A 26946-nucleotide genomic window follows, 5' to 3' on the forward strand; every position below is an offset into this window, starting at 1 on the left:
ACGCGCGTATGTGCGCATGCACACACACACACACACACACTACATACGCCACACGTGGGCAAACACAGAGACACACGGGCACACACGGGCACAGACGCGCAGGCACGGCACACACACAGGAACACAAGTGGGCACACAGGTGCGGACACACAAGGCAGAGACACAGACCCACGGGCACACATACACGCACACACAAACACACATGTACACAGATACACACACAGGCACTCTCACACATGTGCACACACATGTACATGCACACACGGACACAGACACACATATGCACAAGCACACACACATGCACACACTGACACACACAGACCCATACACACGCATATGAGCACGCATACACACAACACATGAACACAGACACACACGCCCGCGCAGACACATGCACTCACACAGAGGCAAACACACACACATGCACACTCACGTGCACAAACACGCACACATGCAGACATACACATGCACACACACAAACATGTCCACACACATGCAAACACAAGCACATATGCATGCATATGCATGCACATAGACACATAGGCACACACACAAACACAGGCACACACATGCACACAGACAGTTACACACACGCACACACACACGAACTCACATGCACACACACAGACACACACTCACACATGCACTCACAAACGCACAGACACACACAGACACACAGATACATGCATGCACAGAAACACATGCACACACAGACACATGCTCATATGCACACACATGCACACACAGACACACATGCATGCAGACACGCACGCAACTGCACACAGAGGCAAGACACACGTACACACATGAACACTTGTGTAGATAAATGCACACATGTGCGCAAGCACAAACATGCACACATGTAAACACACATGCGCACACACATGCACACACACAAACACAAGCACACACATGCACAAAGACACACATGCATTCATACATGAACTCACACATGTAAACACACATACGCACCGATGTACACATACGTGCAATACACACATGCACACACATGTACACACAAGCACACACTCACAAATGCACACAAATACACACACTCACATGCACACACATACACACATGCACACACACACTCACAAATACAGACACACACGCTCACATGTACACATGTACACAGTCACACACAGGCACAGACACTCACACACATGCACACACATGCACAGATATGTACACACACACACACACAGACACCACAGACACAATGCACATATGCACACAGACACACACACAGACACACATGCACATATGCACACACAGAGACACACACTGTCACACAGACACACACATACACACTCACATGCACAGTCACACACATGCACACATGCACACACACACTCACAAGACACGGTCACATGTACACAGACACACACTCACATATACAGACACACACGCTCACACTCACACAGAAGCACACAGCCACAGCCGCACACACCTGCGCACACACAGACACACATGCAGACACAACTCACACACATATGCACACAGACACACGCACACACTCACATACACAGACACACACACACGCGCGCAACACTCACGCAGTGACACACAGACACACTCACGCAGACACACACACTCATACTCATACATGCACACACAGAGACACATATGCACGCACAGACACAACTCACACACATGCACACACAGACACACCCACACACCCTCACATGCAGACACACACACATACACAACACTCACGCAGTGACACACGCACACACAGACACATACTCATACTCATACATGCACACACAGAGACACATACGCACGCACAGACACAACTCACACACACATGCACACACAGACACACGCACACACACTCACATGCACAGACACACACACGCACACACACATGCGCAACACTCACGCAGTGACACACACAGACACACTCACGCAGACACACACACTCATACTTGCACACACAGAGACACATACGCACGCACAGACACAACTCACACACATGCACACACAGACACACCCACACACCCTCACATGCAGACACACACACATACACAACACTCACGCAGTGACACACGCACACACAGACACATACTCATACTCATACATGCACACACAGAGACACATACGCACGCACAGACACAACTCACACACACATGCACACACAGACACATGCACACACACTCACATGCACAGACACACACACGCACACGCACATGCGCAACACTCACGCAGTGACACACACAGACACACTCACGCAGACACACACACACTCATACATGCACACACAGAGACACATACGCAGGCACAGACACAACTCACACACATGCACAGACAGACACACGCACACACACTCACATGCACAGACACACACACGCACACACACATGCGCAACACTCACGCAGTGACACACACAGACACACTCACGCAGACACACACACTCATATATGCACACACAGAGACACATACGCAGGCACAGACACAACTCACACACATGCACACACAGACACACCCACACACCCTCACATGCAGACACACACACACACACAACACTCACGCAGTGACACACGCACAGACACACGCAGACACACACGCACTCATACTCATACATGCACAGAGACATACGCATGCACAGACACAACTCACACACACATGCACACACAGACACACGCACACACACTCACATGCACAGACACACACACACATGCGCAACACTCACGCAGTGACACACAGACACACTCACGCAGACACACACACTCATATGCACACACAGAGACACATACGCACGCACAGACACAACTCACACACATGCACACACAGACACCCACACACCCTCACATGCAGACACACACACATACACAACACTCACGCAGTGACACACGCACACACAGACACATACTCATACTCATACATGCACACACAGAGACACATACGCAGGCACAGACACAACTCACACACATGCACACACAGACACACCCACACACCCTCAATGCAGACAGACACACACATACACAACACTCACGCAGTGACACACGCACACACAGCCACAGGCAGAGACCCACGCACTCACACTCATACGTGCCCACACAGACACCCGCACACAGACACGCACTCGCACTCACGCACGCACGCGCACAGCCAGGCGCACACGCACACGCGCCCCGCACTCACCCGCAGGTGCAGAGCCCGCCCGCGACCCCGACCCGCCGTCCTGCGCCGCCGCCGCCGCGGCCCATCGCCCCGCCCGGCGGCCACTTTCGGTTCCGATTCTGCCCCGGTGACTCAGGCTGACGCGGGCGGCGCGGAAGTTACCTCACGGCGGCGCCCCGCCCCGCGGCCCGGACCCCCGCCCGGCGCGGACCGGACCCCCGCCCGCCCGAGACCCCGCCCGCCCCGCGGCCCGGACCCCGCCCGGCCCGGACCGGGACCCCCGCCCGGCCCGGGCCCCGCCCCGCCCCGCGGCCCGGACCCCGCCCGGCCCGGACCCCGCCCCGCCCCCAGGCCCCGCCCCGCCCCGAGACCCCCGCCCCGCCCCGCCCGGCCCGGACCCCGCCCCGCACCCCAGCCCGCCGCACCCCGCCAGCCCCGCCGCCCGCCCCCAGCCCCTCTCGGGTCACAGCCACTGCAGACCCCATGGAGCCGAATGGAGCGTCCAGGGGGCCAGGCCTGGCCCCTGGGGGCGGGGGCGAGCTCGCTCGGTCCACGAGCAGCTCCGGGACCCTCCAGGGCCCACCCCCAGCGTCCCCAGCCCCCCCCCCACAGCACTGTCCCCTGCGCCTGACCCCTGAGGCCAGGCGGGCTGGGGCGCCCCGGGCCATCCTGCCAGGTGACGTCACAGCAGGGGTCTGACACAACATCCCTTCCACTAGCCACCAAGAACCAGGGGTGACAGACACCCGAGGGAAGGAGCAGACGTCAGCTGCTTCTGCAAGGACCCAAAGTTTAGTGACCCCAGCGAAACGACCAAAGCAAAAAAAGAGAAGGAGATGAAGAAGATGCCCACGACAGAGCTGGGGTAGTGAAGGCGGCGTTGGACTCATTTGCAAAACCACATCAGCGTGCGCAGAAAGGGGCAGGAGCGCGGGAGACCCAAAGGCTCCCAGGCCAACCTCGGTGGACACCAGGGCAAGACAGACACAGAGAAGCCTCAGGCCCAAACCCCGACGCTTCTCCAAAGACGCTGACCAACCAGGTGAGGCACACGCAAAGGGTTTTCTCCAGGCGCAGGTGAGGTCTCTGCTTGACCCCCGGCCGGCCTGGAGGCACCAACCAGATACGGCGGACATCAGCGGAACAAAAGGTCAGACACGGCCACCCAGCCGTGAGACCCACACTGCAGGCCACCAGTGCAGATGGACGCCCTTGGCATCATCACCACCCAAGAAGAGCCGCCGGCCACTGTCCCTCGGACGTGGAGGCACGACCCCCTCAGACACGGGCCACGCCAGGAACGCACTCACCACGTCAGCTCTGCGGGCAGGGGCCCAGAGGGGACCAGAGGGGCCGAGGTAGAACACACCAGCGTGGCGAGAGGCATGTCGTGTGCTGCTTGTGATGGCACGGCCGGGAGAAGGCCACAGCAAGGCTGCCACCGCTCAGCCCGACTCCGAGGGACAGTCCCTGGGCTGCCCCTTCCCTCACGCCACGCCAGGGCCGCCGGGGCAGGAGGGAGCTGACTTCATTTCTGTTTACCAGCCCCAGTTTGAAGGAGAATTGAGGAAGTGCTGCAACCGTGTTTTCTTTCTGTTTGAGTTGGGGTTTTTGGCCGCGCCCAGCAGTGCTCAGGGGACCCTCGGGGAAGCTGGAAACCGAACCCGGGTCAGCCGTGTGCAAGGCCAGCGCGCTGTCTACTGAGCCATCTATCCGGCCCCTGCAACAGCCGCTGCCCAAGTGGCACCCTAAGACCCCGTCTGACTGGCCCCCTCGCCCAGCCAGGGGCCCCAATAATGATGAAAGGCTTGGGAGAGACAGGGTAGGGGCCCGGGCGGTGGGGACGGTCTCAGGGCGAGGAGGAACCACTGGCTCTGGGCTGACGTCAAGGTTCCCAGCCGTGGTCATACAAGAAACCTGTTGGCATTTCTCTGGAACCGCGAAAGACATGAGTCACCCCCGCGGGGCCGAGGGGAGGCCAGGCTGGGCACCACTCTCTGAACCCTACACCGATGCAAAGTCGGGCCAGCAGCCAGCACAGGGCAAGGGGGCCTCGGGGGAGGGGTCCACGGAAGAAGAGGCGCATGGAGGAGGGGTCCACGGGGAAGGGGTGCGGAGGGGAGCACGCCCAGGCCCCACCGCTGCCCCACGTTCTCCGGGGATGCTGTTGCCTGAGGAGTTGTGACTGCAGCCCCACAGAGGGACCCAGGAAACAGGGAGTCAAAGCTGGTGAGCCCGGAGGCTGGAGAGACAGGGCGGGGGAGGGCGTGGCCGGCCTTGCACGCAGCAGGCCCAGTTGGATCCCTGGTGCCACACAGGGCCCCCCCTGGCCCCCGGGAGCCATCCCTGAGCAAGAGCCCAGAGCACTGCTGGGTGTGGCCCCCAAACGGAACAGCAACAACAACATCATATACATAAATAAATATATGTATCTATTATATATATGGGCTGGAACGATAGCACAGCGGGTAGGGCGTTCGCCTCACAAGCGGCCAACATGGCCGACCCGAGTTCGATTCCGCCGCCCCTCTCGGAGAGCCCGGCAAGCTACCGAGAGTATTCGATATGCCAGACACAGTAACAACAAAGTCTCCAATGGAGACGTTACTGGGCCCGCTCAAGCAAATCGATGAACAACGGGAGGACCGTGACCATGACCGTGATGGGCTGGAGCGATAGCACAGCGGTAGGGCGTTTGCCTTGCACGCAGCCAACATGGCCGACCCGAGTTCGATTCCTCCGCACCTCTCGGAGAGCCTGGCAAACTGCCGAGAGTATCTCACCCGCACAGCAAAGCCTGGCAAGTTCCTATGGCGTATTTGATATCCCAAACACAGTAACAACAAGTCTCGCGATGGAGACGTTACTGGCCCGCTCGAGCAAATCGATGAACAACGGGAGGACAGTGGCAGTGACCGTGATATATATGTACGTTTCAGAATAATGATAATGAGCCTGGGCCCGTCTGCCTCCACACTCCGCATCTCCACCAGGGTCCAAGAACTGGCTGTCCCTGAGTGTTGGCCCTTGCCACCATGGCACGCTAAGGGGACCCTCCACACACACGCTGGGGACCAGAGGGGCCCGAGAGCTCGGGCAGGAACTGGGACAGGGGGGCCTCGAGGCCTGCTGTGGAGCTCAGCGCAGAAGAGGCCCTCCCAGGAGACCGACAGAGCCGCACACCCACCACTGCCACTCCAGGGGACCGCCCTGGGCACAGACCCCTCAGCAGCCCTGCCTGGCGATGGTGGCGGTCCCAGTATGGGGAATCACAATGTGACACGCAGAAGTGGGCTCCGGGCGGTGGGCAGGACGGAAGGACCAGCTGGGCCCAGGTGAATGACCCAAGCAGGGCGGAAGGCCTCAGGACCGGCAGGAAACAGCACTGGGGGGTCAGCACCTGCACGGAGGCCACGGGCGGGCCACCGCACGAGCTGGAGCAGGAGGTGTGGCCGCCCGCGCACCGCCCGGCACAGCCCAGCCTGCCGCTCCTCCACTCTCAGCACACGGCCCCAGGCCCAGACACGGTCCAGCAGTGTCCAGTCACAGAAGACCAAGAAGACACGTCAGCACGTGTGCACAGGGGCAGGCACACGTGTGCACGGGAGGAGACTTGCATACGAGGCCACGTGTGCGTGTGACGGGACATCCGTGCACAAAAGGACACACTTGCACAAGTGAGGAAATGCATGAGTGCATGTGAGGAGGTGTGGACACAGATGTCCAGCAGGACACACACAGTCTCTGTCAGGGGACCCGCCCACAGGGAGAGCCTGAATCTCTGGGTCTGACTCGCAGGGACCCTCCTCGGTCCAGGCGCTCAGGACCCTTGCCAGAAGTAGGGGTGTGTGGGAGAGGAGCCAGGAGCGGGGTGCTGGGAGAGGGGCACGGCCTCGCGAGCCCCTGGAAGCCGACCTCCCCGGGGGCTGGGGAGTCTGAGGGGACACCTTCCCTGAGGCATCCCTGCAGAGCCCCCGGGAGCCCGGCTATGGGCCCAGACACCCGCCCACGACGGCCACGCTGCATCCTGGCTTGCTTTGGTCTGTTTGTTTTTGTTCCCACCCAGCAGTGCTCAGGGGTCACTCCTGGTGGGCTCCGGGGTCCAGATGTGTGCTGTGCAAGGTCAGCATGTGCTTGTCCCGCCCCGTCGGGTGTCCTGACTGTCTCCTCCCAGTCCCACAGCCCCCAGGAAGCAAGGACCTGCGATTTGGACCTACCCCTTTTCTTTTTTTTAGGGGAGTGGTCACACCTGGTGTTGCTCAGGGGTTACTCCTGGCCCTGCACTTCTGCACTCAGCAATCACTCCTGCCGGGCTCCGGGGGAGCACATGGGGTGCTGGGTATTGAGCCTGGGCCAGGCACATGCAGGGAAAGCTCCTCCCCACCGTACTATGGCTCCAGGCCCCGGGCTCATTTTTACTATTTGTTGGATTTTGGTGTATATATATACATACATATATGTAGTTGGGGCACAGGCTGATCTCAGGCAGTATGTTAGTATACCAACAGTGCTGTCAACTAGAACTTTCTATTAGGATAGACTATATGTGTCATTTGATATGATAGCCACCAGCGACTCACCAGCATTTTATTTATTATTATTTTATTATTATTATTATTTTGGATTACACCGGCAATGTTCAGGGCTTTCCTCTGGCTCTGCCCTCAGGAATCCTGCCTGATGGGGCTCAGGAGACCACAGGGGATGGAATCCAGGGCCTCATACATGCAAAGCATGTTCTCTGCCTCTGTGCAAGAGCCTCTGCCCTGAAGCTTGTGACTCTCGTGGCATCTAGGCGAATGACCTACCACACTGGCACTCATTTATGCATGTAGAGACTGAAAGGGCTGGAGCAATAGCACAGCGGGTAGGGTGTTTGCCTTGCACACAGCTGACCGGGGTTCGATTCCTCTGCCCCTCTCAGAGAGCCTGGCAAGCTACCGAGAGTATCTCGCCCGCACGGCAAAGCCTGGCAGGCTCCCCTGACGTATTCGATATGCCAAACACAGTAACAACAAAGTCTCCAATGGAGACGTTACTGGGCCCGCTCGAGCAAATCGATATCAACGGGAGGGCAGTGATACAGTGCAGCACAGTTGGATTCTGGTGTTGGGACCACCCCTGGCTCTGCATTCAGGGGTCAGCTTTTTGGGGGGTCACACCTGGTCATCTCAGGGGTTACCCCTGGCTCTGCATTCAGGAAATACACCTGGTGGTGCTTGGGGGACCCTATGGGATGCCGGGGATTGAACCCAGGTTGGCCGCATGCAAGGCAGATGCCTCCCCGCTGTGGTATCGCTCCAGCCCTGGACCTACCCCTTTTCAGATGCCCCCAGGGCCAACCTGCTGGGCCCCTCCTTCTCCCACTGCCCCTTCTCCTGCCCACCCTCCTTCTGGGGACTCATCCCCTTCCAGGAACTGTGGCTGGTCCTGCGAAGGGCGTGTCACTGCTGGAGCTGGTGCCCAGAGGCATCAGACCCCAGAGGAAGTCCAGCTCCAGGTTCATGGACCTGACCCCTCCCAAGAGGCCAGTGGCTGCAGCCAAGGCCCCTCCCTGAAGAATCAGACGTGGCCGGATCCTGAGCAAAGGTCTGAGCTCTCCAGAGCCTGCACCCAGCCACACCCACCTGCACCATAGGACTTTGTGTGTGTTCAGAACATGTGTGTGGTAATAGCTGGGAATGGCCGTGCTGGACAGGATCTGAGGTTGAAAAGTAGATAAAGGGAAATTCTGGATGACCTCTCAGCATCAATATTGCAAACCGCAATGCCCAAAGGAGAGAGAGACAGAGACAGAGACAGAGAGACAGAGAGACAGAGAGAGAGAAGAAAAGTGCTTGCATAGAGGCAGGCAGGGGGTGGGAGTGGGGGTGATGGGAGGAAACCTGGGGACACTGGTGCTGGGAAATGTGCCCTGGTGGAGGGACGGGTGTTGGGACCCTGTATGACTGAAACCCAATCATGAACAGCTTTGTAAGCATCTATCTCACAGTGATTCAATTAAAGAAATTTCATAATGGGGCCAGAGCGATAGTACAGGGGTAGGGTGTTTGCCTTGCACACAGCTGACCGGGGTTCCGTCCTCGGTATCCCATAGGGTCCCCCGAGCATCACCAGCAGTAATTCCTGAGCACAGAGCCAGGCGTAACCCCTGAGCATCGCTGGGTGTGACCCAAAAAGAAAAAAAAAGTTCATAAAAAAACGCGTGTGGGTGTGCTCGCCGTGCATGTTCGGTGGTCAGGCCACCTTCCCACCCCGGATGGCCAATGACCATGGACGAAAGGAGGAAACGAGGGCCAGGCTGGCGGGTGATCACCTAAAGCATATTCCAGTCCGTCCACTCCCTCTGCCTCCTTCCGGCCTGAGTCGCTACCTGTACCCCGCCCGACTCTCACAGCCTTTACCACAGCTGAACGATCTCCAAGGGCTAAGATAGCAACCGCACACAGGTGAGCTGGCACAGTCAACGCACGCCCATGAAGCCCTTCCTTCCCGGAAGCTCTTCTAAGACAAAGACCTCCTCCCGCTAGGAGGTCTGCTCAGGGGAAGAATCTCAACTAAGAGCGTATTTCTCCTTTCCTTAGTCCGTAACCATTTAAACCATCAAACTGACTTCTTCAGTTTACTTCTGAATAATCTTTCTAGTCATTCTGTATGGACACAGTAAGAGATATATTAGTCTTATTGGGTGGCTCTCCTGGGGACATCTCCTGTAGATCCCAGGCCACAGTCCTCAGGCCAGATTAGTCCTTCCTAATCCATGCAGGGTCCTTGTCCAGTCACTTCTCCTTGGGTGATGGCACAATTCACCCACAACCATGCCCTTAACTTATTGTAAGTTTTGTGACAGTTGGCCTGCCCCATTTCAAAGCCAGGGTAGCCTGCCGCTTGCCTGGGTCTATCCGGTCCCTTCCTTGGGACCATGCTTCTGGGGTGCTAGGAACTAAGGGAAACTGAGGCTTAAGTCGAGTAAATGTGACAGATGCCCAGGAGTAAATATTATTCCAGGTCAATTAACTCCCAAGTTATCAAAGCGTAGCATTAACTGTCTTCCTGTGTCCATACAACAAGGACATTGCTCCAAAGAAAACTACGCAAAGGACATAAGAGAAAGAGCGAAGCAACAGTTCACGTTCAAATACGAATCCGGAGATCTCTGAAGAAGCTGACCTTGCCAGTCACAGATTCTGATTGGGGGGAAGAGCGACTAACGGGTAGGGACGCAGAGCACAACGGAGACATTGAAGATCGATCCCGAGGAAAGGGGGTTGCTGCGGGAGCACTGTGATGGGCGCAGCTACTCAGCCTACCTGAGCTCCCTGCGGAGGAGGAAGGACAGGCCAGTGCTGCCCCACGGGGCCCGACTCAAGGGGCTCTGGACAGGCGGGCCAGCCAGGCCCTCCCCTCCCTGGGTGTGTGCGGCGGCTCCTGACGGGGGGCGTGAGGAGCCCCACTCAGAGGCTCGTCCTAGGTGCAGTGAGCTGGTGTGGCCCCGTCTCTGCGCCCCCACCAACCCAGGCACCTTCTGGCCCACCGTGGGGTCTGCCGTCCCTCCGGCCTGGACAGTGGGTGCCCCTGGGAAACACGTCCAAACCCCCGACTCGGGAACCACGCGAGGGTCCATGCGGGGGCCCATCTCACCCGGGGGCTGGACTCTCTGGGCCCTGGGGACACACTCGGCCCGGGTGCGGCCCTGCTGGCGCTGGTCACAGCTCCGACAGCTCATATCAGACAGGTGGCCCCGGGGACACACAGTGAGGCTGAGTGCGTCTGCCTGCCACCACACAAGAGACCGAGGCACACGGACCCTGAGCCACCTGGCACGGAGCTCGCGAGTCCCTTTGCCCTGGGCAGGGACACAGAGGTGGTCCCGGAACTGGGAGAGGGGGCAGGAAGGTGAGTCACACTTTCCCGAAGGAACACTCCCAGCGTCTCGCCTGGGCGCTCGTGGGCCAGGGCGGATGCAGAGCAGTGGGCAAGGGCCCCCTGCTGACCACCCTGCTCTGAGGGACACAGGCCTGGGGCCGACACGCCCACGGGGTGTCCTGGAGGAGCACCCAGCACTGGCAGAGGGACGGGGGAGGGACAGACAGACAGGGCGGGGAGGCCAGCGCCCCCCTCGCTCTGAATCACTGAGGAAGGCCCTGAGCCGGTGGGGCGTGTTCTGTCTGCACGGGGAGGGAGGCCGGTCCAGCTGATGGGACAGGGAGGATGGATACACCTGGCCCGGAGCTGCCGTCACACCCGCAAAGGGGCAAAGGGCAGGGGCAGTGACAGCACAGCAGGTGACCGGGGCGGGCGCTCCTGAAATCTGCCCTGTGCCCCTCCCCCAAAAGGCCCCGGAGCAGCTCCCCTGGGCAAGTGGGTCCTGCTGCGAGAGCAGGGCCAGGGCTCCAAGTGACCCCCGTGGCCCCACGTGCCGTGTGCGGTCTGGGCAGCTCGGAGGCCCCAATGAGCCCATGCAGCAAGAGTGACCCTGCAACAGCCCGAGCCCAGGGCCGGGGCGTCCGATGCAGGTCACCACAGCCTGAAGGGAAGGGAGAGTCGAAAAGGAGCGAGGCTGGCCACATGCCAGCAGGGGTCTGACGTGGTCCGATGGGAGGGGAGGAGGAGACAGAGCAGCCGAGGGACCGGCAGGGACGGGTTCTGCTCCTCCATCGCCCCTCCCCCTCCCCACAGGTGCCAGGTGGCGTTCTGTGGCCCCGAGTTCAACAGAGGCAAGTCAAGTAGGGACCCCACCTGCAGCCTGTGACCCCAAGCTGGGGGGGTGCACGGGTGGCCACTGTGTGACCCCTCATCAGCATGACAACCGCAAAGGGAAATGCAAACAAGACAGCTGGTTCTTGACTTGAATGTGCTACTGCCTGGCAGAAAGCTGCTTTTGCCTGATAACCTGAGCAGGAAACCCAGGAATTTCCCAGTCAGCTGCATGTCGATGCAGTCACACATGACCGAAGGCCAGTGTGTGGGAAGTGACAGGCTGTCAAGGTTTTTTTTTTGGGGGGGGTCACACTCAGCGATGCTCAAGGGTTCCTCCTGGCTCTGCACTCAGGAATCCCTCCTGGCGGTGCTTGGGAGACCAGATGGGATGTGGGAATCAAACCTGGGTCGGCTGTGTGCAAGGCAAACGCCCTCCCTGCTGTGCTATGGCTCCAGGCTGTCAAGTTTTTAAGGAGGGGCAGAAGCAGCCCAACACCAGAGCAGAAACACTGGAGAAACTTTACAGTTAAGTTAGCAAGTCACAGGAAACAAGTTAGGGTGGGGTGTGCAGGATGGAGGATGGAGGATGGATGGATGACGGGTGGGTGGGAGGCACAGAACGGAGCCTGGAAACAGACTCCCATCAATAAGGTCAACTGACCTTTGAGACAGGCAGAAAACGAAACAGACAAAAATCCCAGTGTGGTGAGGCAAGTGGGTATCTGCACAGAGAGGGCGGCCGTGCGGGGCGCATACACGCCTCTCCCGGGAGCTCTGCGACGCGTCAGCACCCGCTGCCCCAACAGGGCCCGCCCAGCCGAGTCCTGGGGCGGGGAAGGGGCACCAGCGCGACCAACCCCCCCGCCCCCCCCCCCACTCTGCTTCCAGCTCAGGTATGCTTGTGGCTAGCAGGCACAGAGGGCGAGGCCTGAGTCGGGGTAACTGCCCATGTCTCTGCAGACCCCTAAACGGGACCATGCTGGGCAGGGGCCAGTCAGCAGGGCCAAGGGCTCTCCCGAGGGTCTTGTCTCAGGGCAGGTGCTGAGCTCAGAGACAGACACAAACTATGGGGACTGGAGCAATAGCACAGCGGGGAGGGTGTTTGCTTGCATGCAGCCGACCAAGGTTCGATTCCCAGCATCCCATATGGTCCCCCAAGCACCGCCAGGAGGGATTCCTGAGTGCACGAACCAGGTGTAAGTTCTGTGCATCGCCGGGTGTGACCCAAAAGGAAAAAAAAGAAAGAAAAACAGACACAAACTATGAAAATGCTTTTATTTTAAATCAAAGTACCAAGCAGATACTTGCAAAACAACGTACAAAGTGGACTCAGAGGCACCCGCTGGGACCCGCACCCAGAGCTTCGGTCCCTCTGTCCCTTCTCCGGCCGGGCCTCCCTGCGGCTCGGCCCGCCAGCGCAGAGACCCCAGTCCCCATGAGGCTCGTCCTGGGCGGCCGCCGCTACCCGGAGCAGTCCCTGCTGAGGCAGCTGGACACACTGTGGTCACCCTAGTCGCGGTAACAGGCCCCGGACTCAGTAAAAATGAGTTAAAACGAGGACAGACACCAACAGGAGATCACACGGAACCAGCCAACAACAACATAACAGGAAGAAGCGGGACCCTCGCAGCCGCCCGCCGGGCCTGGGCACTTGAGGGAAGGGCAGCCGGGGGCGGGTGTGCTCCAGGCCTGGCGGGCGGGGACGGTGGGCTCTGGGGCTGCCCGTGGACGGCACAGAGAAGCGCCTTCAGCCTCGGAGCCGCAGTGGGATGGGACGGAGCTTCATGCCTGCTGGGGCAGCCCCGGAGCCTGCCGGCCGGACGCGGGAGAGCTCGGACCAAACCCTCGCCGAGCCAGCAGGCCCGGCTCTGCCCGGCTCAAGTCCTGGGACCCGCCACCTCCGCGCCCGCAGCGGCCGGCGGCGTCCGTGCCAGAAAGGACCTGCGTGCACTGCACTAACCCTACAGAAAACTGTGGGAAGAAACCAAATCCATAGGATCCACGCGATTCCGCACTCGGGGACGGGCCCCAAGGCAGGTGTCACCGACGACCCCCGCGGCTCAGGCCACTCGGGGCCGTGTGTAAACAGTGTTAATAAGCAACAGGTGGAAACTGCGTTTCCCGAGACGGGGGACGCCCGGCGCCGGCGGGCAGCCCGCTCCGGCCGTCCCCTCCGTCCCCTCCGTCCGGCCGCCGGCGTCCTCTTTGGTTCAGCGCGGCCGCCGCCGCCGGCTACTTGGGCTCGGGGCCCTCGGCCACGGCGGCCACCTCGAGCGCGGCCGCGTGCTCCTCGGGCCCCGCGGCCCCCGCGCCGTCCACGGCGGGCAGCAGCAGCGCGCCGGCGCCCGGGGACAGCTGCGTCACGTTCTGCAGCGCGGGGCCCAGGCCGGGCAGCGTCAGCAGCTGCAGCGGGCTGACCACCTTGACCACCGTGCCGCCGTCCTGCACGGCGGCCGTGCTCAGCACCGTCAGGCTCGAGGCGTCGGGGTGCAGCTCCACGGCGCCCGGGAAGGCGGCGCCCGGCGAGGCCAGCACCGTGTAGCCGCCCAGCAGCGGCGAGGCGGGCGCGGCGGGCGCGGCGGGCGCGGGGCCCTTGCCCAGCACGGGCGCCGGCAGCGTGGACAGCACCTTGCCGAGCGGGACGCCGGCCAGCTGGGGCACGGGCACGGCCGGGGCCAGGCCCGAGTGCGCCAGCACCTGCGAGGCCACGGCGGCCGGCCCCGAGGCGGCCCTGGCCAGGCGCGGCCGCTTCATGGGGGGCGGCAGGGACACGGGCGTCAGCGTCATGAGCACGTTGCTCAGGTGCTGGGACTTGTGCTTGAGCTCCTTGGCGCGGCGCCGGTGCTCGTCACACTGCTGCTCCAGCGCTGCGGGGAGGGGGACGCGGGGTGCGGGGTGGGGAGAGGGGGAGCCGGGCGTCAGTAGACGAGGGGGCGCGGGGCGGGGCTTCCGCGGGAGGGTGGGAGGGGCGGGGCCTCGCCGTGGGGCGGAGCTTCAGCGGGAGGGGCGGGGCCTCGCCGTGGGGCGGAGCTTCAGCGGGAGGGGCGGGGCCGCGCCGTGGGGCGGAGCTTCCGAGGGAGGGGGTGGGGCCTCTAGTGAGGGTGGGGCTCCTCCGCGGGAGGGTGGGAGGAGCCGGGCCTCGCCGTGGGGCGAAGCTTCAGCGGGAGGGGCGGGGCCTCGCCGTGGGGCGGAGCTTCAGCGGGAGGGGCGGGGCCTCTACGGGATGGAGGGGTGGGCGGGGCCTCGCCGTGGGGTGGAGCTTCCGAGGGAGGGGGTGGGGCCTCTAGTGAGGGTGGGGCTCCTCCGCGGGAGGGCGGAGCGAGGCTTCTGCGGGAGGGGCCTTCGCAGGAGGGTGGGGCGGGGCTTCCACAGGAGCGGGCGGGGCCTCGTCGTGAGGGCGGAGCTCCAGCGGGAGGGGCGGGGCCTCTAGGGAAGCTGGGACTAGGCTTCCGCGGGAGCCTTCACAGAAGGGGCGGGGCCTCACTGTGGGGTGGGGCTTCCGCGGGAGGGTCGGGGCCTCTAGGGAGGGCGGGGCTAGGCTTCTGCGGGAGGGGCCTTGGCAGGAGGGTGGGCGGGGCTTCCACAGGAGGGGCGGGGCCTCATCATGGGGGCGGGCTTCCACAGGACCCAGGGCCTCTGCAGGAAGGTGAGGGCGGGGCTTCTGCGGGATGGGGCGGGGCCTCCGCAGGAGGGACCGGGAAGGGCCTCACTACAGGGGCCGCTGGGGTTGCGGGGCAGCCTGGCCCAGGGACAAGCACTCCTGGGTTGGAGGGCACCGGAAGGGCTAAAGGCAGCAGGCGGCTCGGCTGGGCTCGGCTGGCCTGGCGGCCCCCTGGCTCCCCCACCCGCCCCCACCCCCACCCCGCCCGCGGAGGCCTCTCGGTACCTGCCAGGTCGCGGGCGTACTGCTCCCGGGAACGATCCATCTGGCACTTGTGGCTGGCCAGGACCTTCTTCACCAGGTCCAGCATGCCGAAGTTCTGCACGATGTTGTTGAGGAGGACGGCGTCTGCGGGCGGCACACACACTGAGCCCGGAGAGGCGCGGGGCCAAGGGCGCAGGCACCGCCCCCTGCCCGGCCCTCCCCCTCACCTCTGAGCTGTAGTGGGGGGTCCTGGGCCCGCTGCTGGAGGCCTCGCATGGTCTCCACCAGCTCCTGGTGGAACTCCTGGATGACCTCATCCAGCAATCCCGCGTCCTTCAGCCCTCGCCAGAAGGCGAACGTGTCATCTGGGAAAGGAGAGGCTCAGGGGAGCTGCCCACCAAGCCCGCTGTCCCCGGGGAGGGTGGACAGCGGCAGACCAGCTCATCTGTCCGGGGCTGCATCACCCGACACCACGCCCCTCACGAGCCCCTTACCCACGCCCCATTCCACACCTCCTATAGCCGTGGTCCAGTCGCTGGGGTCCTCGCAGGTCTCTATGGTGATGGTGGCCGGGGAGCCGTTCACTAGAACCAAGGAGGAGCCGTGAGCACAGAGCCGCCTCTGCGCACAGGCCAGCCCACCCTGACACGGCCAGTCCGCCAGGGCCAGTCCCAGGACTGAACGGCCACAGGCAGGCACGGCCACGGGCAGGCAGGGACACAGGCAGGCAGAAGCGGCACGTGCACTGAGTGTTGTGTGCATGTGTACAGCAGTGAGCACGTACGCATGTAGTACATGTGCGTGTAGCGGGTCCCGTGTGCCACCGGCGCGTGTCATGTGCGTGCCGACTAAGGCAGTGCTGGGGCAGTGGGCGCTGCCTGTGTGGCCCCAGTCCCGGGACGGGCAGCACCTACTGTCGGCCGTGGCAGGGGTGAGCGGGAGGTACTCGGCGGACGTCGGGCTGCTCAGGGACACGCGGGCGCCCGAGAGGTCGATCTTGGTGCTGCGGCAGGTGTTGGAGCACACCTTGTCGTGCTGGTAGAAGTCCAGCTCCCCCGAGTCCATGATCTTCCTGAGGCGGAGCGGGAGACACTGAGCTGCTCACCTGTGGCGCCTGGTCAAGGGCGCCCTCAAGGCTCTGTCCACGGATGCACGGACACGGGACAGGCGTCTGAGAGGCCAAATCCACGATGGCTCTGCCTCGCCCTTGTGTCCTGTGCCCCGGCCCCGGGAGCAGAGCGGACACTGCGGGGCGCACACAGACAGGGCCCCAGGGAGCCTGTGCCCCCACCCGTCTGCTGGCCCCACTGCCGGCCCTTAGGATGTCACCAGGACCTTCTGTGGCCTGACCCCCTCCCTTGGTGGAAGTGCGTGATGCCACCACCCACCTATCTGCGCTGTGGACACCCCGGGGAAACCAGAGGCGGCCACGCTGCTGGCCACACTCAGGACTGGACCCTGGGCCAGCGCGAGGGACCCCCCCAGTCTTTGCGCACCCCCAGCCCTGCACAGGGCCAGGAGCAGCTCAAAGGCAGAGGGGCGTCCTGGGCAAGAGGGCCCCGATGGGCTTCAGCCAGACGGACCCTCAGGAAGGTCTTGGCCCTGGCAGTTCTCCCGGGGGGTTGAGCCCTGGAAGAAGCTGCTGGAGGAGCAGAGGGAGTCCCAGGGGCTGGACACGGGCCAAGGGTCTCACACCAAACAGGCGGACGGACAGGACGGGGGCGGGGCTGGAACATCCAGGGGGGCCAAGCAACAGGAGAGCAAGGCCAGGCGCCGAGCTGGGACAGCACCCACTCACAGCCCTCACCCCGCACCCCTCACCCTGCAACCCCCAGCCCTCAGTGTGCACCCCCCACCCTGCAGCCCACAGCCACGCCCAGCACGCAGCGGGCACTCTGGGGGTGGCTGCGAGACAGCACAGCGGGGTGGCAGGTCCTGCCCTGTCTGAGGGGGGTGCCTGCAGCCATCCCCTGCCCCGACCACGAGAGCAGAGCCGCGGCTCACCTCAGCATGATGCCGTTCATCCGGATGGCTCTCTTCCAGTCCTTCAGCGTGGACTTGCCTGCCAGGTGCACAAACTCCTTGGGGCTGATCACGTGCTCGTCGTACTAGGGAGGGGGGGGAGTCAGGAGGGCCCACCCGGGTCCCTGCAGGGCTAACAGGAGATGGCAGAGGGCCGGGCTCACCCCGTGGTCCTCCCAGAGGGCACCAGCCCCGCACCTGGAGGAGCCCTGCGTCCAACCCGGGGCCCTGGGTCACCTCTCCCAGTGCTGCATTGGACGGGCCCACAGGGACAGGCCAGGGCCACTCCCCAGGCACCTGCGTGGGCCCTCCGGCCTGCGTGTGCCCTTCCAGTCTGAGAAGAGGCAGCTCGCAGGCTGCCAGCCCTGCACGGGACCCGGGTCCTGAAGGTGCCGTGACACACTATCCAGTTGCATTCCCCTGTCTTCACTCCAGATCACTCCAGCAGTCTCAGCCCAGCAGAGCCCAGGGACCACAGCACAGTGCCCCCGCTCAGCCCTGCCAGGTCCTGGCTTCCTGCCGATGGCGCGCAGATGCCCACGCCCTGGGCCACCCACGCTCTGCCCTCCTGCAGGTCCCTGCAGGGGTGGCCACGGTGAACCTCAGGGCTCTGCTGTGAGCAGCAGACACGGCAGGGACAGTGTCTCCCTGGCCCGGGCCCTGCCACGCTGGACTGTGTAACCCCTCGGCACAGAGACAGGACCCCCCCGCAGAGCCTGTCTCCCCCTGGCCCATGGCGGCTCGGCCACTGTGGCCCTGCAGGGCGTCACGCGGAGCAGACCCCGTGGAGCCAGGCCCGGGCTGAAACGTGGTTCCCTCTGCCTGGCGGTGTGGGGCTGGTCAGGGGCAGGGCTCGTCCCCCCCAGCCTGGCCCTGGGCACTGCATCTTCACCACAGGCTCAGGGACAGCGCCTGGCCTCTGTGCCCAGCCCTTTCTCTGTCCTCCAAACCTGCCTGACTTTGCTTAGGCTCAAGCTTCTCTCCATCCTGCCTCACAGTAGCCCCCAGAAGGGCCCAGGGGCCCGTCCACTGCCACTGCCCTCAGGGGCACGTCAGGGTGGTCTCAGGATGGCTCAGAGTGCTGCAAGCCAAGCTGCACTCAGAACCATGGTCAGCAGACACGGAACCACTGGGGCACTAACCCGCAGCTCAGGGCTCAGAGCAGAGTGGCCAGCTGAGGCCTCGGGTGAGGAGGAGTGTCCTTGTCCGGACAAGGAGGCAGGGCATGATCTCAGCCTCCTCGGGAGGCCCGGGGCTGGGAAAGGGGTGGCACTGACCCATAACACGGGGGTTTCACGGGCTCGAGGACTCCCAGGAGGTGGACCTCTGAGCTGCCTGAAGCTCTCAGCCCTGGCTGGGCCTCTCCCCCACGCCAGTCCCACTGGCAGCAAGAAGAGTGCTCAAGGTCTCTGGGAACCCAGCTGCCACAGGGCCCAGAGCGCCCTGTCCCAGGGGCCAGTGTGCAGTGACCCCCCAGCTGCCCCGTCCCAGGGGCCAGTGTACAGAAAGTGACCCCCAGCTCCATGGGTGTGCAGAGTGACCCCAGGCTGCCCCGTCCTGGCTCTGCCCTCAGTGACACGCTTTCCTCTGGAGTCCACTGTCCGGGCAGGCCTCACCTGGACACACTTCACGTTGATGCCGGGGCACACGAACTTCCTCCAGATGAGGTTGGCTCTGCTGTCCCCACAGGTGATGGGGTACACGATCTCGGCCTCCAGGTTGTCCTCATCCTCAGCCATCTTCACTGCTCACGGACAGGAACGAGGCAGACAAGGACAGAGCATCAGGCCACCTGTGCTGCCCCCAGCACCCGGCCGGCCGGCCGAGTCCTCTCTCCCCAGCACGGAGGCCAGGCTACCGGCTGGGAGGGGCGGCCCCGGGACACGCTGGGGGCCCTACCTAGCACGGCCTCCTTGAGCTGCGAGGACGCGGTAAAGGCGGCGGCCGCGGCCGCGGCATTCTCAGTCTCCATGTGTTCCTCGGTGAGCTCAGCCCTGGGGAGACAGAGGACATGGCTCCAGCACACCCGGCCAGCCGGCCGGCCACGCCGCCCGGGCAGGCGCCAGCATGCTGCCTCGGTGGGTCTCCGGCCGACACCCTCCCTAGACACCACCTTAAAACATCCACTTCTGGGGCCAGAGCAAGGGCACAGCGGGGTGGGCACCTGATCTGCACGTGGCTGACCCCGGGGGGCTGGTCCCCAACACTCCCTGTGGTCCCCCAGGCTCTCCAGAAGTGATTCCTGAGTGCAGGCTAAAAGTAACCCATGAACACGGCTGGGGTAGCCTAAAAACAAAACAAAAAAACGACACCAAAAATCCACTTTATTTTGGGTTTGGGACACACCTGGCAGTGCTCAGGGCTCACTCCCGGCTCCATGCTCAGGGATCACTCCTGGTGGGCCTCATGGTACCAGCGTTAGAACCAAGTGCCTTCCTGCTACACTGTCCCTTCAACCCCATTATTCCCCACATTATCCACTTTCAAAGGAAAAAGTAAAATCACCATTTGCTCTCCAGTCTCAGCTCAGCTCATACCAAAGTAGCACCGTAGCACTGTCCTCCCACTGTTCAGCGATTTGCTCGAGCGGGCACCAGTAACGTCTCTATCGTGAGACTTGCTGTTACTGTTTTTGGCATATCGAATGCGACACAGAGAGCTCGCCAGGCTTTGCCGTGCGGGCGGGATACTCTCAGTACTCTCGGTAGCTTGCCAGGCTCTCTGAGAGGGGGGTAGAAATCAAACCCGGGTCGGCCATACCAAAGTAAACACAGAAAAATCAAGTATGAAGAAAAAGCTAAAGCTGAAAGGGTAAAACGAAGAAAAGGCCAAACTGGAATGGTTTCCGTGTGGAGAAATATTCTCTTCGATGACACGAAACTAGGAAAAAAGAGCCAGTGGCAGCAAAGGCGGAGGAAATCTGGGGTGGGAGAAGGGATGGGGAGAGGAGTGTGGGAGAGTGGGCTGGGAGGGAGGAAGAGGGAGGGAAGGACAGTGAGGGAGGGAGAGGTGGGAGGGAGGGAGGGAGGGAAGGGACAGAAGGATGAAAGGGGAGCGCGGGGAGGGGGAGGGGAGCAGGGGAAGGGATGGGAGAGCGGGGGAGGGGGAAGCAGGGGGGAGAGGGGAGGGGGGAAGGGAGCAGGGAGGGGGGGGAGCCGTGGGGGGGGGGAGTCTCTCGGTCGCCCCGGGTCCCTGCTGAGGTCTGAGGTCGGTGCCTGTGGCTGCCTCTGGGGACAGCCCTGGAGACCACATCACGGGCTGTGGGCCGAGGCGCAGCAGTTATCAGGACCGCAGGTCAGGCGCAGCTGACCCCTGAGCGCAGGCTGTCCCCCAGCTCGGCCCCTCCTCAGACCGGACCTGCCCAGGGGCCCAGCAGCACCCCTGCAGAGCACACGCTGAGCAGCTGGGAGGGAGACAGGACACGCCCACACACAGACGGACAGGCAGGTGGGCGGGAAGCGCCCAGACTCCACCCACCTCCTCTGGCGTTGCTGAGATGGGAGGGAGCCTGCCGGGTTCAGGTTCGACCCCCAGCACCACTCAGGGTTCCCAAAGCCCCACCAGGAGGAAGCGCCGAGCACCACGGGTATGGGTCAGAAACAGAGAGAAGACCCCCAGCCGACAGGATCTTACTGGCAGTAACCCGCAGGGTGACCAGGAAGAGAAAGGGTCAGCTCTGCGTTCTGGCCACTGTCTCGGGCCAGGCCCCACACATCCCCTCCCAGGGCCAGGCGCTGAAGCCCCGCCCCATGCCCGCCCAGGGGCAGAGTGGGCCCGTGGGTCACTCACCCGTGGGATGTCAGGTTGGTGGTCACCAGCACAGTCTTCACCTCCTCCACGCTGCTGCCGTCCACGGCGGTGTCGGGCGTCGTCACCACCACGACCTCCTCCATGTGGACGCTCACATCCGGAGTGGCCATAGCTCAGCTTTGGGAACACCCAGGGGCAGGACCACAAGGCCTACGGGAACAGAGGCCGTCTAGCACCCTGCGCCCACCCAGGCGCCCAGCCTGTGCCCCTCCGGGCAGCCCGTGTCACCTGCTCCCCACAGATCTGGGAGTGCCTGTCTGCCTCTGGGCCTCCCTCGAGGCCCTGCCCAGCCCTTGGGCTGCTCTGCAGAGCTTCAGACACAGGCTCTAGCTGGTCCCGATCCATGTCGGCATGCAGGGTATAAGGCCCCCCCAGCAGGGGTGGGGTGTAAGGGGCCCCCTGGAGCAGGGGTGGGGTGTGAGTGAGGCCCCCTGGAGCAGGGGCGAGAGGGTGCGGGCCCGTCTAGAGCTGTCCGTGAAGAAAGGGAATCTGGAACACACGCAGTACGCGGAGAACCAGGTGAAAGAGGGACCCGCTGTGGCGTGTCTGGGAAAGAACACAGGGTCGGGCAGGCACTAGAACAGTGGAAACACCTGGGCAGGGAACGGGAGCTGCCTCAGGCTACTCCAGCGTGGGGGCTGCAGGGGTGAGGGCCCGCTGCGGGGGAGAGGGGGTGCAGCCGGAATTTTCAGGGGCAGCCGGCCATCACAGCACCAGCCACTGAGGAAAAGGGGAAGGCCCGTCCTTAGAAACTCAAAAAAACCTTTTTAAAATTTCCTCAGAAAACTGAGGGTTCGAGGGTCGAGGTACGACGGGAGGGAAGGTGTTTTCCTTGCACATGACCAACCTGGGTTTGATCCCATGTGGTCCCCAAGTCCCTGAGCACAGAACCAGGATTAAACCCTAAGCACTGCCAGGTGTGGCCCCCAAACACACACACACACACACACACACACACACACACGCCTGTGGGGGAGGAACACCTGGCGGGCCACATGGGAGGCAATGCTTTAGCCTCCCCCCAGGTCATCTCTGGGTCCCCCACACGTGATTTTTTTTATGGCGGCTCTATCCAAAACCAGACACTGGGAATCACCCAAAGGTCCCAGCAGAGAAATGCTGACCCCTGCACGCCACCAGTGGACAGACGCTGCTCGGCAGGGAAAGGACTTGGGGAGGACTCGGCATGCCAGAACATCAGGCTCGCGCTTCAAGGTCGTGTTTTCCCCTGAACGCGTCTCTCACTTGCCTGTCTCTGCACACACACAACCAGACCGACAGTACGTGTGACGATCCGGGCCTGTCAACCTGGCACCCGAGCACCATGAAAGGCGAGTCAAAGACAAAAACAAAGTTCGAGAGACTGCCACTGTGTACTCCACCTAAATGAAACGAGAGAGGGAGTCCTGTGTGTACTTGGGAAGGAAAAGAGACCGCAATTCAGGAAACGCAACCTGAGGGCCCGCGGGGAGCCAAGAAGCGGGAGGTGCGGAAGGCGTCCCTGCAGGCAGCCTCTGGGGCCGGTGGCAGGGCAGCTCCTCACTGGCGGAGCTGTTGCTAGGCAGAGCGAGAGGTACCTCTCGGAGTATAGGTGGAGGCATCTCTGGTGAGGGGCCCGGGGCCCTCCCGCTGGGGCGCGGGGAAGCGAGGCCACCGCCCACCACAGGGCTCCCCACAGAAGCTTCCTGGATACTGCTCACAGTGCACTGCACACGTGCTCAACTGACCTTAGTGTGGACGCCAAGGTCACTCGATGGCCAGTGATGCTGCGGTGGCCGGGCCCAGACGTGAGCACAATGAAACCAAGCTGGAAGGGTTTTGTTGGTTCCTGGGCCAACCTGGCTCAGGGCTGACTCCTGCCTCTATGTTCAGACGTCACACGAGGTCAGTGTGGTGGCAGGGATCACACCTGGGGTGGCCACATGCAGGTCTGGTACCCTCCCTGCTGTCCTACCACTCCTGCCCCTAGACCCTGGCCATCCACCATTACAAAGAGCAGCAGAAGATGAACTAGATAGGACACGCGGAGGGTTAAGAGAAAACAACTCTCACCATTGGACTTGACCTTGATGTCTTGGACACGCCCCAAAGCAAAAGAAACAGAGAGAAGAGACAGAATCGCATCAGACTTATGTCTGGTTCAACAAAGGGCACAGTCAGGAAAGGAGGTGAGCCCAGGGCGAGGACTGAGGCCCTGAGGCACAGACCCAGGCTCGCCCCACACCCGCACCCACGACTGAGGCAGGTATGTGGCTGCAGACTACATGTCTGATGACAGGTGGTATCAGAACAGAGAAAGAACCGACTCAACAACAAAGAAGAAAACTACCCAGAACATGGGCCAAGGACTTGGAACAGATACCTCTGCAAAGCACTGTAGCACTGTCCTCCCATTGTTCATTCATTTGCTCGAGGGGCACCAGTAATGTCTCCATTGTGAGACTTATTGTTACTGTTTTTGGCATATCGAATACGCCATGGGGAGCTTGCCAGGCTCTGCCGTGTGGGCAGGATACTCTCGGTAGCTTGCCAGGCTCTTTGAGAGGGACGGAGGAATCGAACCCGGGTCAGCCACGTGCAAGGCAAATGCCCTACCCACTGTGCTATCGCTCCAGCCACTTGATATATGTAACACATAATTCAGTAATATTCCTGCCAAAAATACAATTAACCTAATTGTGAGGAAGCATCCAACAACCCTAAATGGAGGAAAGGTTTACAAAATGACCTCTGTCGTTCTTCAGGAGCATTAATATCAGGGGTATCTGCAAAAAATATATATAAAAGTAAAAAGAATGTTTAGAAACACTTGGCCTCACTGGTCGCAATCATTAAAGGTGCCACAAGGACAAAATCTGAAAAAGTCAGGCCAGAGCACAGGACAGCAAGTCGAAGTGGCCCTGCATGCAGCCGACCGGGTTCCGTCCCCAGAACCACACTCGGTCCCCTAAGCCCCACCAGGAGCGATTTCTGAGCATCTCAGGTGTGGCCCCAAAACCCACAAGGACAAGAAAGAGGATCAAGGGGGGAACGAGCCCCGAGGGCCGGAGGCGCAGCTCAGGCCCGTTGTGATTCCTGAAGATTCCTAGAGGCTCACTGTTACCACCTGGTGAGCTCGCACGCACAGAGCGAGCCTGCAGAGTCCATCCTCCATCCTCAACCCCCATCGCCTGCTGCGCAGGGCCGCAGCAACCCAGGGACTGAGCACCGGCGGGAAGGGGCGCAGGCCGGCTGCCAGGTGTCCTGACTTGGGAAGGGCACAGGCCTGGCAGTGCGTGAAGTCCTTCAGAACCCCTGAGGCGAGGGGGCGCCGGGGAGGGGGCACAGCCCCGCATGTGCTTCTCAATTGACCCCAGTCCAATCTCCGGGATGCCAGATGGTGAGAGACTAGAGCAGAGCCAGGTAGAACCCTGCAAACCCGGCTTGCTTCTCAGCTACTTTAACCAGAAATTGCAACAAAGAATTCATTTCTGCCCGCAGGCCCAGAGCCTATTTCTAAAATGTAACTTTTATGTTCTGAGCTTGGAAACAAAGAGCTGGAAACAATCTGGACAAAGGTGCACTTCAAAACTGAGTATCAGCCTTCCACCCGAGCCACTGCAGCCCTGGGCTGCACCTGGACGAGTCCCTGGGCCAGCACCGCGGGGTGTGGCCCCAGAAGTCACCCAGCACCCGAAAACACCAGAGCTACTACGGGCTACATCACAGGAAAAAGCTCAAGTCCTGAACACAAGGTTCCGGCAGTGCCAAAACCCCGGGAAGACGGAGGGGGACGGTAGTAGGCAGGGACCCCGCGCACACAGGGCGTCCGAGCAGGGGACAGTCCTGGACGAGCCACACGTTCCCACCGCCAGGGCAGCTAAGGGGCTTGCCAGGCGAGGGGGCAGGAGGGACACAGGGACAGAGCTCCTGGGGCAGGGGAAGTAGGGGACTGGGTCCCAGAGTTGGGGCTAGGCCCCGGGGGTTCGGGACAGGACTGGGTCCCGGGGGTCCAGGAGCGGGGACTGGGTCCCCAGGGCTCGGGGGTCCGGGAGCCGGGACTGGGCCCCGGGGGTCCGGGAGCGGGAACCGGGCCCGGCACTCCCGGAGTGGGGACTGGGTCCCGGAGCGGGGGCTGGGCCCCGGGGATTCGAGACGGGGGACCGGGTCCCGGAGCGGAGACCGGGCCCCAGCGCGGGGACTGGGTCCCGAGGGTTCGGGGGTCCTGGAGCGGGGACCGGGCCCGGCGGTCCGGGAGCGGGACTGGGCCCCGGGGGTCCGGGAGCGGGGACTGGGTCCAGGCGGTCGGGAGCGGGGACTGGGCCCCGGCGGTCCGGGCGTCCCCGGCGGTCGGGAACGGGGACTGGGCCCGGCGGTCCGGGAGCGGGGACTGGGCCCCGGCGGTCCGGGAGCGGGCTCGGGGGGCGGGGGGGTGGGGGCGCGGGGCGCCCACCGGCCGCAAGATGGACGCGGCGCCCGCCCGCCCGACGCGCCGACGCCGACGCCGCCCGCGCCGCCCCTCCCCCGCTCCCCTCCCCCCGCCGTAACGTCCTGACGCTCCGCAGGGGCCCGGGACGGCGCGCGCGGCCGGCGGGGCCTCCGGGGGGCGGCGCTCACCTGGCCGCGCCCGGGCGGCGGGGACGGGCCGAGGCGGCGGCGGCGGCGGCCGCGGCTCCTGCGTGGGGACTCGGCGGCGGCGGCGGCGGCGGCGGGGCGCGGGCGCGCGCTTCCGAGGGACGCTGGCGGCGGGGGCGCGCGCGCACGGGCGGGCGGGGGCGCGCACGCACGGGCGGGCGGGCCCGGGACGCATTTGGCGCTCGCGGGGCGGCGGGCGGGGCGAGAAGGAAGTCCCGGGCGGCGCGAGTGCGCGTGCGCGGGGCGCCGCGGGCTCCGGGCTTCCCGGGTGGGTGAGCCCCGGCCTCGGCCCCGGCCGGCACCCGCGTCCTCTGCCCCTGCGCCCCGGCGCCTTGCGGCGGCTCGGCTGTCCAGAGTGACCGGAGCGGGGGCGACCTAGGGGGAGGGCGGCAGGTCGGATGCTGGCCCTGCACCCCAACGGGTCCCCGGGCACGCCAGCACTGATCTCGGAGCACTGCGGCAGGAGTAAGCCCCGAGCACTGCCGCCTGTGCTCCACCCCCCCAAAATAGAGTGGCCAGAGGGCCTATTGTGAGTGGGGGTCCGGGGTCAGGAGCCAATCGGTCGCGGCTGTAAAGCCACCCCATAAAGGCCAGCAGGGAGGGTGAGTGGGGCCCTCTTCCCCGACACACACGCACGCGCGCACACACAGACGCGCGCACAGGCACGCGCGCGCACTGCATATCCTGGAAGGGCCCCAGCACTGGGCTGGAAAAGGGGCCGGGGCCGCGACCCCCAGACCAGCGGCCCCCTCTAGCAGCCCTCTGACCGGCCACTTGGAGCCGCATGTAGGGCCGGGGCTTCCCCTGGGCAG

The 26946-nt window shown here is 62.8% G+C and overlaps 1 protein-coding gene across 1 annotated transcript; it reads right to left on the reverse strand.

Annotated features, from left to right (window-relative positions):
- Nucleotides 1-13081: 13081 nt before the first annotated feature.
- On the reverse strand, nucleotides 13082-26217 carry GMEB2 (glucocorticoid modulatory element binding protein 2). The gene is made up of 10 exons (XM_056108101.1): nucleotides 26117-26217; nucleotides 21500-21670; nucleotides 19610-19704; nucleotides 19327-19454; nucleotides 17693-17796; nucleotides 16603-16760; nucleotides 16201-16272; nucleotides 15916-16053; nucleotides 15710-15832; nucleotides 13082-14690 (listed from the first exon to the last, which is right to left on the reverse strand). Exons 2-10 carry the CDS (start codon nucleotides 21628-21630, stop codon nucleotides 14056-14058), a joined length of 1584 nt encoding a protein of 527 aa, XP_055964076.1. The 5' UTR covers nucleotides 21631-21670; nucleotides 26117-26217; the 3' UTR covers nucleotides 13082-14055.
- Between the last annotated feature and the right edge of the window lie 729 nt (nucleotides 26218-26946).

Source organism: Sorex fumeus, unplaced genomic scaffold (assembly GCF_029834395.1).
Source record: "Sorex fumeus unplaced genomic scaffold, SorFum_2.1 ptg000193l, whole genome shotgun sequence".
NCBI lineage: Eukaryota > Metazoa > Chordata > Mammalia > Eulipotyphla > Soricidae > Sorex > Sorex fumeus.

Bases quoted from the DNA above. Each gene is read 5' to 3' on its own strand.
- GMEB2 (XM_056108101.1), bottom strand. From the start codon at position 21,630: ATGGCCACTCCGGATGTGAGCGTCCACATGGAGGAGGTCGTGGTGGTG. The intron at 17,797-19,326 runs GTGAGGCCTGCC...CCCCCTCCCTAG, and splicing joins TCAACGTGAAGTGTGTCCAG to TACGACGAGCACGTGATCAG. The intron at 14,691-15,709 runs GTACCGAGAGGC...CCCTCCCCGCAG, and splicing joins GTACGCCCGCGACCTGGCAG to CGCTGGAGCAGCAGTGTGAC.